Source organism: Mixophyes fleayi, chromosome 10 (genome assembly GCF_038048845.1).
Source record: "Mixophyes fleayi isolate aMixFle1 chromosome 10, aMixFle1.hap1, whole genome shotgun sequence".
NCBI classification, from domain to species: Eukaryota; Metazoa; Chordata; class Amphibia; order Anura; family Limnodynastidae; genus Mixophyes; species Mixophyes fleayi.
Genome location: NC_134411.1, coordinates 556,560 through 569,012, shown reverse-complemented (window position 1 = coordinate 569,012; position 12,453 = coordinate 556,560). Strand labels below are relative to the sequence as shown.

The 12,453-nt window shown below is 43.1% G+C and overlaps 1 protein-coding gene across 1 annotated transcript in view; it reads left to right on the top strand.

Moving 5' to 3' along the window:
• Nucleotides 1-3,004: 3,004 nt before the first annotated feature.
• Nucleotides 3,005-12,453, top strand: part of OTOG (otogelin) — a 143,304-nt gene continuing 133,855 nt past the window's right edge. The window contains exons 1-3 of the mRNA XM_075188506.1: nt 3,005-3,068; nt 3,180-3,249; nt 3,737-3,791. Coding sequence (XP_075044607.1) covers nt 3,005-3,068; nt 3,180-3,249; nt 3,737-3,791 — 189 coding nt within the window. The remainder of the gene's footprint in view (nt 3,069-3,179; nt 3,250-3,736; nt 3,792-12,453) is intronic.

Here is a 12,453-nt window from a genome sequence, read left to right as displayed (position 1 = left end):
GTACTATGTGTGTTCTATATTATTACAATCGCTCGTACTATGTGTGTTCTATATTATTACAATCGCTCGTACTATGTGTGTTCTATATTATTACAATCGCTCGTACTATGTGTGTTCTGCATTGTTACAATCGCTCGTACTATGTGTGTTCTGCATTGTTATAATCGCTCATGTTATGTGCAATTGATAACTCAGCTTAGCAGTCTCTTCTCCAATGTCAGAAACCCCTTTTACAGTCGCGCAGCATCTCTCAAGTCAATGTAATAACTGACCAGTAAGTTTTAATGGAGAAACTTAATACACCGAGCACAAGATATTTTTAATGACTTTCTGCTAACAGACTTAGGGTCGATGTCTTTTCATAAAGGTTTTGTCTGTGGTGCTTTGTGTTATTAGATACCGGCTGCCTGTAAGACGCGGGGGAGACAGAGGGACTTTTCTGTTCGTTTAAGACACAAGTGTCTTTATTTCATGTATTGTTTCCTTTGTATCCAACTTCTACCTAACAAAAGAATTGCAGGGTCTGGCCCTTTACACCCAGATGAAGCGGCCACACCTGGGTCCACGTTTATCCAAACTCTGGAATCCCCCCCCCCCCATTTATAAATCAAGTGAGACATTAGTTATGAAGAATGGGGGAGTACGTTAGCTATGTGGAATGGGGGGTACGTTGGCTTTGAGGAATGAGGGGGGGATGTTGGCTATGGGGAATGAGGGGGTACGTTGCTATGTGGTATGGGGGGAGATGTCAGCTATGTGGAATGGGGGGGTACGTTTGCTATGTGGAATGGGGGGGATACATTGGCTTTATGGAATGGGGGGGTACGTTTCCTTTGAGGAATGAGGGGGGGATGTTGGCTATGTGGAATGGTGAGGTATGTTTGCTATGTGGAATGGTGAGGTACGTTGGCTATGTGGAATGGGGGGGTGCGTTTGCTATGTGGAATGGGGGGATACATTGGCTTTATGGAATGGGGGGGTACGTTGGCTTTATGGAATGAGGGGGGATGTTGGCCATGTGGAATAGGGGGGTACGTTGCTATGCGGTATGGGGGGGGACGTCGGCTATGAGGAATGCGGAGACAGTTACGATGGATCATCTCTTGCACTTAGAGTAGTGGTGTAATATTCTATTGTGCAAATTAAATGAAAAGCTTTTTTTTTTTTATTATTATTATTTTTTTACGCATGTTAAACCGAAGTAAAACCACATATAAACTGTATTGCTTTTGTACATGTTTGATTTCTATTTAGAAATGAATCTAATTGAAAGTAAAGTTTTCAACTAAGTTAACACTCGTTGGATACACTGAAATGTAACACAACACTGCAGAACTCAAGTTAGACAATTAAAAAAACAAATATGTACGTCTTTTATATATAATATGTATGTCTTATTGGGTACAATGAACACATCATATAACAGTAGTGTATAGGTAGCCTATAAGGACCGCAGCACGTAGTTGTATCTAGTACAGTAGATTAAGAATTGATACATTTCAAGTAATTGCCCATAAAACTACAACTTGGGAGATGTAAGTTTGACCCTAACATGTCATTAGGATCCTCCTACTTTGTACTCTAAGTTCTATAACATTATATGGCGATTATTGCCGCCACTTATGTTAAAGAGTTAAAGTGGGTGTGTCTTAGTCAACGTCAGAATAATAATTTTTATAGAATTCTGTATTATGGCTCCACATTAAAACAGTAGGAAATTATCAGGTCTATAAATTGTGGCAGTCTTTCCTGCACACCAAGAACTTTCTTAAAAAATAAAAAAAAATATTGTATTTACACCATACATTAAGACTTTTTAATATAATATGGTGTAAAATTGTACATTTGTTCCATTAAAGACAGTTTAAGAAAATTTTCCGATTCCTTCCCTTTGAATGGACATTTCTGTAAATTCCCTGATCTTACATGAACAGTGGCCTCTGCCAGTGGGCGAACGTGACCCCACATCTTCTATTCTCACCTTTCCAGCAAGTATTCAGATATTCTAGTGCAGGGTATTGTCATTTCGTGATTTGTAATGGATACTCGTACAACTCATGTAGCAGTTACGCCCATTAGCGCAGTTGGCTTTGCTTATTCTTAGAAAAGTGGCTGCGCACATATGTGGCTGTGTAACAGATTGGGATTGGAGAGGAGCGGCGGGAAGGGGAAATCTAGCGTAGGTCAAGTACAGTGTGCGTCTCATAGAGACACAGATACCCCTGTCAAAGCCTGAGGCCTGGATACACACTGATGACCATGGTTGCCAGCACGAGTCGGCCGCTTCTATTTGCCTAATTACGGACTCGCCTGTAGAGCTGACAGGTGTATATTAGAAGGACATTTTTTCCATACAAGTGGAGAGTTGTTCCTGCTGTATTAGAGGTTTTGTTTATTTTAAACACCACAAATAGCGATTGTGTATTTTGCTTTCAAAACAAATATTTTAAAACATTGCCAAAAGTGTATCTTGCCTATGCCTGATGTAACTGGTCACATAGTAAGGGGTGCAGACCAGCAGCATCTTTGCACACAATTGCGTTTGCTTTTTTATGGGTTGTTTTTTTTTAGTGAATGCATTTTACGTCTGTCAATTTGGAACCTTTTGTTTTGTTGTGGCAAAGGGTTAATCTGCATTATGCGATGAAGAGGTAAATTACGCCATGCACATTGGAGCTGACATCTGGACACAGTGAGTTTATTGGCCACGTAAGTATGAAGTTAGTAAACTGATGATCTCGATTTTTCTATGTGAAATAATAGCGGAACTGTGATCTTGTTTAAGGTTCTTGTTTGATATCGTCAATTCTCCCTCTGATTGTGGAACATAAATGACTGTAGGATAATTGTCAAGTAGCTGCTGCATGTGAGAACCTTGGGGGGGCCGGATTTGTAACTGAGTCCTGTAATGTGAGCTGGACGCACTGACCAGCCCCAGTCGTCACTATCCCACCTGCTCAGAGAGATGTTCAGCACATTTCTAGCTGATCTCCGCTCAGGAGGGATGGAGATGCCAAACCCAGTCATCCTTCTGATTGTTCTGCTGACTTCTAGCTGGGTCCGAGCAGGTGAGCAGCTTGTGTCCAGCATACAGGTCTGAGCACCCAGCGGGATTCTCTGCTTGTTGTATTTCGTTCTATAGAATATTCAGAGTCTTCTTGATTGATGGTAAATAAAAGTTTCTCTTCCAGACTTTCTCTCTGCCGTCACACCGGACCCTCGTTACTCTGCTGACAGCCCCACAGATAGGTGAGTGAGATTTTCTTTGATATCTACAAGTGCAGGTCACTCTGAGAGATGTGCAGAATGTAGAGAAACGTGGTACTGAGGACTAGGCACCTCTTTCTGTACTGCTCTCTGGTATGTGCTGGTGTCTTATTATGTAAATTGTCATATTAGTAATGTCTCTCTGCTTTATACAAGTCACTGATAGCTCTGTGTAGCTGTTCCCATAGGAGCGTATAGTAATGACTCTCCATATGAGCACATATGACATATCTCCATATCAACCGCTATAGAAGCCGTATCTGTGACATATGTCTGATATCGGAATTAGATATAATATGGAACACTGTGCAACAAAGGAATATATAGAACAATCTCCTGATCCACACACTGACACGGCGATTCTTATATCCTAAAGAGTATAATGCACATTCCTGTGTGTTCTGCATGAGCAGAGATAGGTGGAGATTACCTGAACAGAACAGACACAGCCTTGTTCTCTTCTCCCCAGGAACAACAGCCCTGCGATACTTCAGAAAGCAGATCCGACTTCCCAAGGAAACCAGGTAAGGAAACCCAGCTCCTGAGGTGACATAAAATCTATAAGTTACATTAAATCTCTCACACGCCGAGCTCCCAGTACTGATCAGTGGAGCGAAGTCACTGACTTGAGTCTACAATCTCTACTGCTATCATTTCATGTTCAACATGGTTTTATACAAGATTAGAAATCTCATTGTTTCAGTGACATAAACTACTCAGACCTGCAAATATAAATGTACTTTGTGCAGAATCCAGCTCGGTTCTGCCGGTCAGGAGCGATCGCTGTTCCTCAGATCTTTGTTGTGGAAGTTACGTTGCTTTGTTCCATAAAATGTTTGGTTTGTTATCTACCGGTCTGTGGTACAAAGTACATTGTCTACATGTAGTTATGTTGTGCCATAAAATGTTGGGATTCTCCTTTCTGTCATCTGGAATATAAGCTCTCAGTATGTAGCCTTCTGCCAGTATCTAATGTCTGATCATGTAGAACTGTTGTAATTACCACAGACCTGCTGATGGGAAACTAAATACTGTATAAACCTCTATAGCCTGACATAACCTGTGATACAGTGTGTAATACAGACCTAGTATAATGTGACGGACCAGGTAATATCACTGAGTACAGGAGGGTGACAGGTGTAATACAGACCTAGTATAATGTGACGGACCAGGTAATATCACTGAGTACAGGAGGGTGAACATATGTGTAATACAGACCTAGTATAATGTGACGGACCAGGTAATATCACTGAGTACAGGAGGGTGAACATATGTGTAATACAGATCTCCTGTACAACGACACAGAACAGGTAATATCACTGAGTAGAGTACAGGAGGGTGACAGGTGTGTGTGTGTACACACACACACACACACATACACACACACACACACACACACACAGAGTGCTGGTTTGTTAATGGGACCCAGTGGTGGATGAGTGTCGCGGCGGATGTTAAAATAGTTAAGAGACGGATTTCATACTGTAATTGGAAAATGAGAGAAGTGTGTTCTATTAGCTTAACTGCTGAGGTCTAAGTCTTATATGACTATTATATGATTAAGGTAGATAATTGCATCCATAACTCTCGTCCGCAGTAGATCCTGGGTAGTATACCCCAATAGTGTCAGTGAGGGTCCCTGGGTAATTTCAGTATTCTGCATTCATGTACTATCCTGTGTAGAATTCCTACAGATCACGTTACAGAAACACAAATGACCCCTCTGCTCTGTGTGATCAAAGACCATCTAGTAAAGATCAGTGTTACCAGTCAGAGGAGGGTGTCTGTAAGATAAACCTGTCAGTTCACCTGTTTATCTTGTTAAATCCAGAAAAGAAAAGATGAAAAGCCTCAATGCCATGTTGCTCACAGTATTCTGTATGCACAGCAATGTGATGTATATTACATTCCCTGCACACTACAGCCTGGTAGCTCTCTATCTCTGTACTGAGTACTCAGTGTATATTACATTCCCTGCACACTACAGCCTGGCCGCTCTCTATCTCTGTACTGAGTACTCAGTGTATATTACATTCCCTGCACACTACAGCCTGGCCGCTCTCTATCTCTGTACTGAGTACTCAGTGTATATTACATTCCCTGCACACTACAGCCTGGCCGCTCTCTATCTCTGTGCAGGATAATCAGTGTATATTACATTCCCTGCACACTACAGCCTGGCAGCTCTCTATCTCTGTGCAGGATAATCAGTGTATATTACATTCCCTGCACACTACAGCCTGGCCGCTCTCTATCTCTGTACTGAGTACTCAGTGTATATTACATTCCCTGCACACTACAGCCTGGCAGCTCTCTATCTCTGTACTGAGTACTCAGTGTATATTACATTCCCTGCACACTACAGCCTGGCCGCTCTCTATCTCTGTGCAGGATAATCAGTGTATATTACATTCCCTGCACACTACAGCCTGGCAGCTCTCTATCTCTGTGCAGGATAATCAGTGTATATTACATTCCCTGCACACTACAGCCTGGCAGCTCTCTCTCTCTGTGCAGGATAATCAGTGTATATTACATTCCCTGCACACTACAGCCTGGCCGCTCTCTATCTCTGTGCAGGATAATCAGTGTATATTACATTCCCTGCACACTACAGCCTGGCAGCTCTCTATCTCTGTGCAGGATAATCACTGTATATTACATTCCCTGCACACTATAGCCTGGCCGATCTCTATCTCTGTGCTGAGTACTCAGGTATATTACATTCCCTGCACACTACAGCCTGGCAGCTCTCTATCTCTGTGCAGGATAATCACTGTATATTACATTCCCTGCACACTACAGCCTGGCCGCTCTCTATCTCTGTGCAGGATAATCAGTGTATATTACATTCCCTGCACACTATAGCCTGGCAGCTCTCTATCTCTGTGCAGGATAATCACTGTATATTACATTCCCTGCACACTATAGCCTGGCCGCTCTCTATCTCTGTGCTGAGTACTCAGTGTATATTACATTCCCTGCACACTATAGCCTAGCCGCTCTCTATCTCTGTACTGAGTACTCAGTGTATATTACATTCCCTGCACACTATAGCCTGGTAGCTCTCTATCTCTGTGCTGAGTACTCAGTGTATATTACATTCCCTGCACACTACAGCCTGGCCGCTCTCTATCTCTGTGCAGGATAATCAGTGTATATTACATTCCCTGCACACTACAGCCTGGCAGCTCTCTATCTCTGTGCAGGATAATCACTGTATATTACATTCCCTGCACACTACTGCCTGGCCGCTCTCTATCTCTGTGCTGAGTACTCAGTGTATATTACATTCCCTGCACACTACTGCCTGGCCGCTCTCTATCTCTGTGCTGAGTACTCAGTGTATATTACATTCCCTGCACACTACAGCCTGGTAGCTCTCTATCTCTGTGCTGCTCCTTCGCTCCCTCTTCCCACTACCTGCTCCCACCTTGCTCCCCTCTTCAATCTGTCCTTCTGCACTGGAATCTTCCCCTCATCCTGTAAACATGCTCTTGTTTCTCACATTCTTCAAGAAAACCCAATCTTGACCCCACCTCACTCTCTAACTACCCCCCCATTTCTCTCCTCCCTTTCGCCTCCGAAATACTTGAGCGTTTTTTCTAAAAACGTCTCAGCAGCTACTTCTCTAACAACGTAATCTTTGATCCTGCCCAATCTGGCTTCCACCCCTCCACTCCACAGAAACTGCCTCGACCAACGTCACCAATGATATTCTCTCAGCCAGATCCAGGGGCCATTTTTCATGCTTATCCTCCCAGACCTCTCTGCAGCCTTCGACACTGTGGATCACCTCTACTACTCCACACGTTCACACCATTGGCCTTTCTGTCACTGTTTATTTGTGGTTCATCTCCTACCTCGCCAATCAGCCTCCTGCACCACCTCTGTGCAGACGACACTCAACTCTACCTCTCATCAACTGATCTCTCCCCTTCCCTCCTCTCAGATGTCCGGTTGCCTCTCCGCCGTCTCCTCCTGGCTGTGCTTACGCTTTCTCAGACTTAACATGGCCAAAACTGAACTCTTTCTCTCCTCTCCCAACCTCTCTATCACTGTTGCCAACACCGCTATCTCTTGTGTTTCCCAAATTCATTGCCTTATTGACTCCTCCCTCTCCTTCAATCTCTTGCCCAGTCCTATCGCTTCCAGCTCTGTATCATATCCTTCCACTCCCAGGATGCCGCCAAAACTTTTATCCACTCGCTGATCGTTTCTCGCCGGGACTACTGCAACCCACTCCTTACTGTCCTCCCTCGCTACTCTGCGATGTGTACTTAATGCTGCAGCTAGACTTTATCTTTTCACTCACCGCTCCACATTTGCCTCCCCTCTCTGCCAAACCTTACTTTGGCTCCCCTTCCCCTACAGAATCATCTCAAACTCCAACTATAAGGCCCTCTCCAACTCCACTGCTCCCTACATCACCAACCTCATCTCTATATACTCCCTCCCGCCCTCCCCAGTCAGCCAATGACCGTCGCCTTTCCTCGCTTCTGGTAACCACATCTCACTCCCTTATCCAAGATTTCTCCTGTGCTACCCACCACCACTGGAACAATATCCCTTGTTCTATCAGACTATCCCCTAGCATGTATAGCTTCAATTGGTCATTGAAAACCCACCTGTTTAGAATAACCTACCAGTCCTCCACTTAGCCATTTCACCATGTAGTATATCTCGCACTCTTTCATCCTCCATCTCTACTACTCTTGTTTCAAGTCCTCAGATCCCCTTACATTGGCTCACCCCCATGTGTCAACTGTTTGTCTGCCCCTTTCCCTTTAGATTGTAAGCTCTGGTGAGCAGGACCCTCTTCCCTCCTGTTATCATTGCATATAACTTTTGCTCACCAGTTACACTGCGCACCTCCTCCTCGGGCTCTCTGCCCTTTGACTCCACTCCTCCATTGTCTTTGCACCTTTTTCAGTGGCTCTAAACCTGTTAGTTGCGCCCACACTAATGGGCACAGGTTTTAGCCAGCGCTGAATATACCCCTTGCACCCCAATAGCTGTGTTGAGTTATAGTGTTATTTGTTTACTGTATTGTACTGTTATACCATGTACTGTAGTTTTCCCTCTGTACAGCTCTGCGGACAATATGTGGCACCCTATAAATAAAGATTATTATTATTATTATTATTATTAATAATCCGTTGTGCTCATTCTGTGTGTCCTCAGCTGGAGGTTCTATAAAACCAATAGCTTGGAATTCTGTAATAGAATAGACCAGATACAAAATAATTGTTTTATATGAGTGGGTTGGGGTTCAAAGGTATCTTCAGTGAACAAAGGGTTAATGTGTTTAATTTGTGGCCCCAAATAAAAAAAATCTAGAAGAGTCAATTACCCCCACCTACCCCCACTTCTAGACTTCTGCAAGATTGAGAAGGACAATTTTGACCTCCTGTGGCCCATATAAGGATATAAATGTAGGGGTTTAAATATTTGTCTTGGGAAGAGAGATTCATAATATTTGGGGAGAAAACTCCTTTTTGTTACCTTAACTCAATGAGAGAGATCAGTTCTGTTTCATGTAATCTTCCCAGTGAACAGTTACTGTGACTTCCAGGTATGTGGACATTTCACCATATGGTCAAGTGGATAATTGGAAGGTATATTGCCATTGGGATGTGGGTCTGAATATGATCTGTGTTGTGTAGAGCAGAGCCCAGGCAAGTGTAAGGGTCATCCACATTCACTGTCACCTTCTCAGCCGGCCTCCCATATGTAGAGACCCATTGTGTTCATCTGATTTCCTTTTACAAGTAGATCTTCTAGTGGACAGAAGACAGAAAACATTGTCATTTACCCCAGAACTCCCTAAGCCACCCAATGGGCATCTTACAAGTCGTGTCAGCTGGAGAAATCGATTATCGATTATCCCAAAAACCAGACCCGATAGGGGATTAAACATAGATGTGTATGTGCAAATAGTGGATCAGAAGGAGCGATCCTTGGGCTTCATTAATTTGGGGGTTGTAGATTCAGAAGTAATCGGAGCTGATGCTCGCAGGATATAGGGGGTAGTGGCACGGACTCAGGGATTCGACTTTCTGGAAGGTGGGTCCAGTGTATTACAAATTGGGATTTGTGCTTGTATTCTAGTTTCAAATGAGCTAAATCGGAAAGCAGATGCTTTGCTTCATTGTAATGTGCTCACAGATTATACGGATAAACTGACATTTAAATTATTATGCTTCAGTGGACTGTGTAGATGAAGGTTCAGGGGGTGAATTCCATCTATATAGCCGGGCAAGTGGGTAATCTAGGGTCTCTTTCAACATATAGCATTAGTGATGAGGCTAGGGCCCCATAGGTTTTAATGAGCCATGATTCCACAAGGGGGCAGGTATCTTTCCCCTCCACTCCAGCCTTTCAGGGAATGCCACCAACATCCCGTTATTTCTTCTCTGGTGTTGGAGGGCATCCAGTTTGTCATTCCAGGGTCCAGCTTTCTGAGAGAAGGAGCTTTGTAGATGCATCCGTAGAGGAATCCTCCAGCACAGACATTTCTTGCTCCGTCTGCTCTGTCCCTTTCTCCGAGGTTTTATGAGACATGATAAATTGTTCAGTGTAATTTACAATCTGATATGGTTTGCAGGTAAGTTGGAAGCGAGGCATCAGTCAGATTATTAGAATCCTGTTTTTTGCGGGCAATAAGGCTTATTTCACCCAATACATAATAGGGGTTACCGCCAGCGTTAAACTTGGTACGTTTTACCAGCTTTTGTAGCAAAGCCTATCTAACAAGCGTTGTGGGTGACCTGTGCCGCTGTGATACATGTTACTGCCATCCCAGGATAAGATTCATATTAGGAAAATGCTATAGTCTTTTATTATTTATTAAAATAAATGAGATCTATTTTTAAACTTTATTTTTTGCAATTAGAACTGAAAGTCCAAATTAACCAACTAAGTATCGCTGTGTGCTAATCTCATGTTCTGTTCTTACCCGCTCTCTTGTTGCCTCCTCCCGGGGCTTCTCTAGAGCTGCTCCTCCTCTTCAGAACTCTTTATCTCGCTTTATTACAAGGTTCTCCATTGTCTCAACCTTTAAGCGGTCACTTAAAAACTAAATTTTCCAGAGAAACTTCCCTGGACTCTCTGATCATTTTCTGTTGTTAATAAAGGTTTTCCCATCGGTAGCCGGTTGCCCAGCCCACAACTTGCGTTATATTCGCTGACTGTTGGCGCTTTAGAAATCCTGAGAGGTGTTTGTTGTGTCCACTGTGTTTTCATTGCGCTTAATCTTTTCTTTACTTAGACTACGAGCGTATGAGAAACGTTTCTCCCCAGGGACTGTGGATTTTCCAGTCCTTGTGGCCTCTTCTCTTCCTCGTTGCTGCAGGGTGTATCTGTTTTCATTGTCACAAAGGAGAAGCTTCTGTTTCAATTAGATTCCGGCCTGATGCCAGCTTGCTGCCCTATGCCATCTTAGGAAGCTTGCCCCCTTCCTCTGCCCACTATTTCATCTGTCTTCTGGTTTCTGCTGACAAAGTCTTATGAAATGGCATGTCCTTATCTCTGAGGATGGTATATCACTGTAAGAGAGAGACCCCTGAAATAAATCATAGTATTCTATTCTATATTATTGTAAATGGATACAGCAGGAGATCTGTAAGTCCCACCCCTGGCAGAATGATAACTATCCCATCACTGCAGGGAATGAAGGTGCCGGAGGCTCCAAAAGTAACATTCTTCTATCACGTTATTGTAGCCATAAAAAATATATATTTTTTTTATTATTGTCACAATTTCCCAAACCAAATCGCAGGGACAGCTGAGGGACACACAGATCTAGGCTTTTTGGTCTATTAATGTGTGGGGATGGGGGTAATTAAAAAACAAAATGGCTAAATAATTGCTAATTTTTTTTTTATTTATTTATTTTTTTAAAACTTTTTTTAAACTAAGCATAAGAGTATTAATATACAAGGTGTCTCCTCTATCTTTTATACATTTATATCGGTGAGGTAAGGGGAAAAGAGGGAGAAGGGGTGTGAGGTAGAAAGGCACAAATACCATTAACAATATTGCTAATATGTGTGCATGGAACATGGCTAGGGAGAACTAAACCAAACTATTAAATAAAGGACTAAATACCAGACAGGTATTACTCACCAACAACGCACCGCATCCAGCCTAGGGGATCCGGAGGCGGCCCAAGAGCTATATTCCAACTGCGGGAGGGGGAGCCGTACCGGATAGGCAGCTGCGGCTTTCTAGTGAATACCACGGGGCCCACACCTTGTCAAAATCATGGGATTTATCGTGGAGGTAGTAAGTTATACTCTCCATGCTTGTGACATGTCAAATATAAGACCGTAGTTCCTGCAAGGAGGGAGCATTAGGGTGTTTCCAATGCTTTGCTATTAGGGATTTAGCAGCTGCCAAGATATGGGAGATAAGCTTGTTAGAAGGTGCGCTCTCATCAGGTATAGGGCGGGAGAGAAGGCATGACCAGGGATCTTTGTTTATCTGTTGTTCTGACACAGAGTTTATGAGTGTGAGGTAGATCAGGGGGGCGAGGACGCGTGCAAGTGTAGGCCAAGTAAGGGCGAGCTAGACCTGGATGTAGATCCGTTGTGGGTATAAACTCATAATGATGACAGTCGGATGCCACGTCTGATTGGCTGGCTGAATGTGTCTCTACCCCTCTTGCTGGCTGTGGCTGCTACATTATATGAAATCTCTGTGATTGATTCGCTTTATTCGCTTTGTTATTTGGTATCTGAACGCTGCAGGAAAAAGAGATTGTCATTTTACTTTAAAATAAAGTGCATGTTTATATTTAATGGTATTTTAAATTATAAATGAGTAACACTGTCCATACACTATCATGTTATGTATATTGTGTATAATTTAGGTACAACAGAAAAATATGTTGATGCGTTTTATACAAACACTGTGGAGCTTCTGCACTGTGGAGCTTCTGTAACCACAGCCGTGTACACACCGGCCGTGCACACCGGCCGGTACACAGACCTGGATACATCTTTGATACATCTTGAGATGCGTCAGACTCTGCATACTACGCACAATGTATGTCTGCATATTACATGGAAATTGTACACAAGGCCTTAAGAGATTAAATATTAACCCTACACCCCAGTCCTAGCTATGAGGCGCTTACCTTAAGCCATTCATTTATATTTTATGAATCCTGTTCTCTTCCCAGTA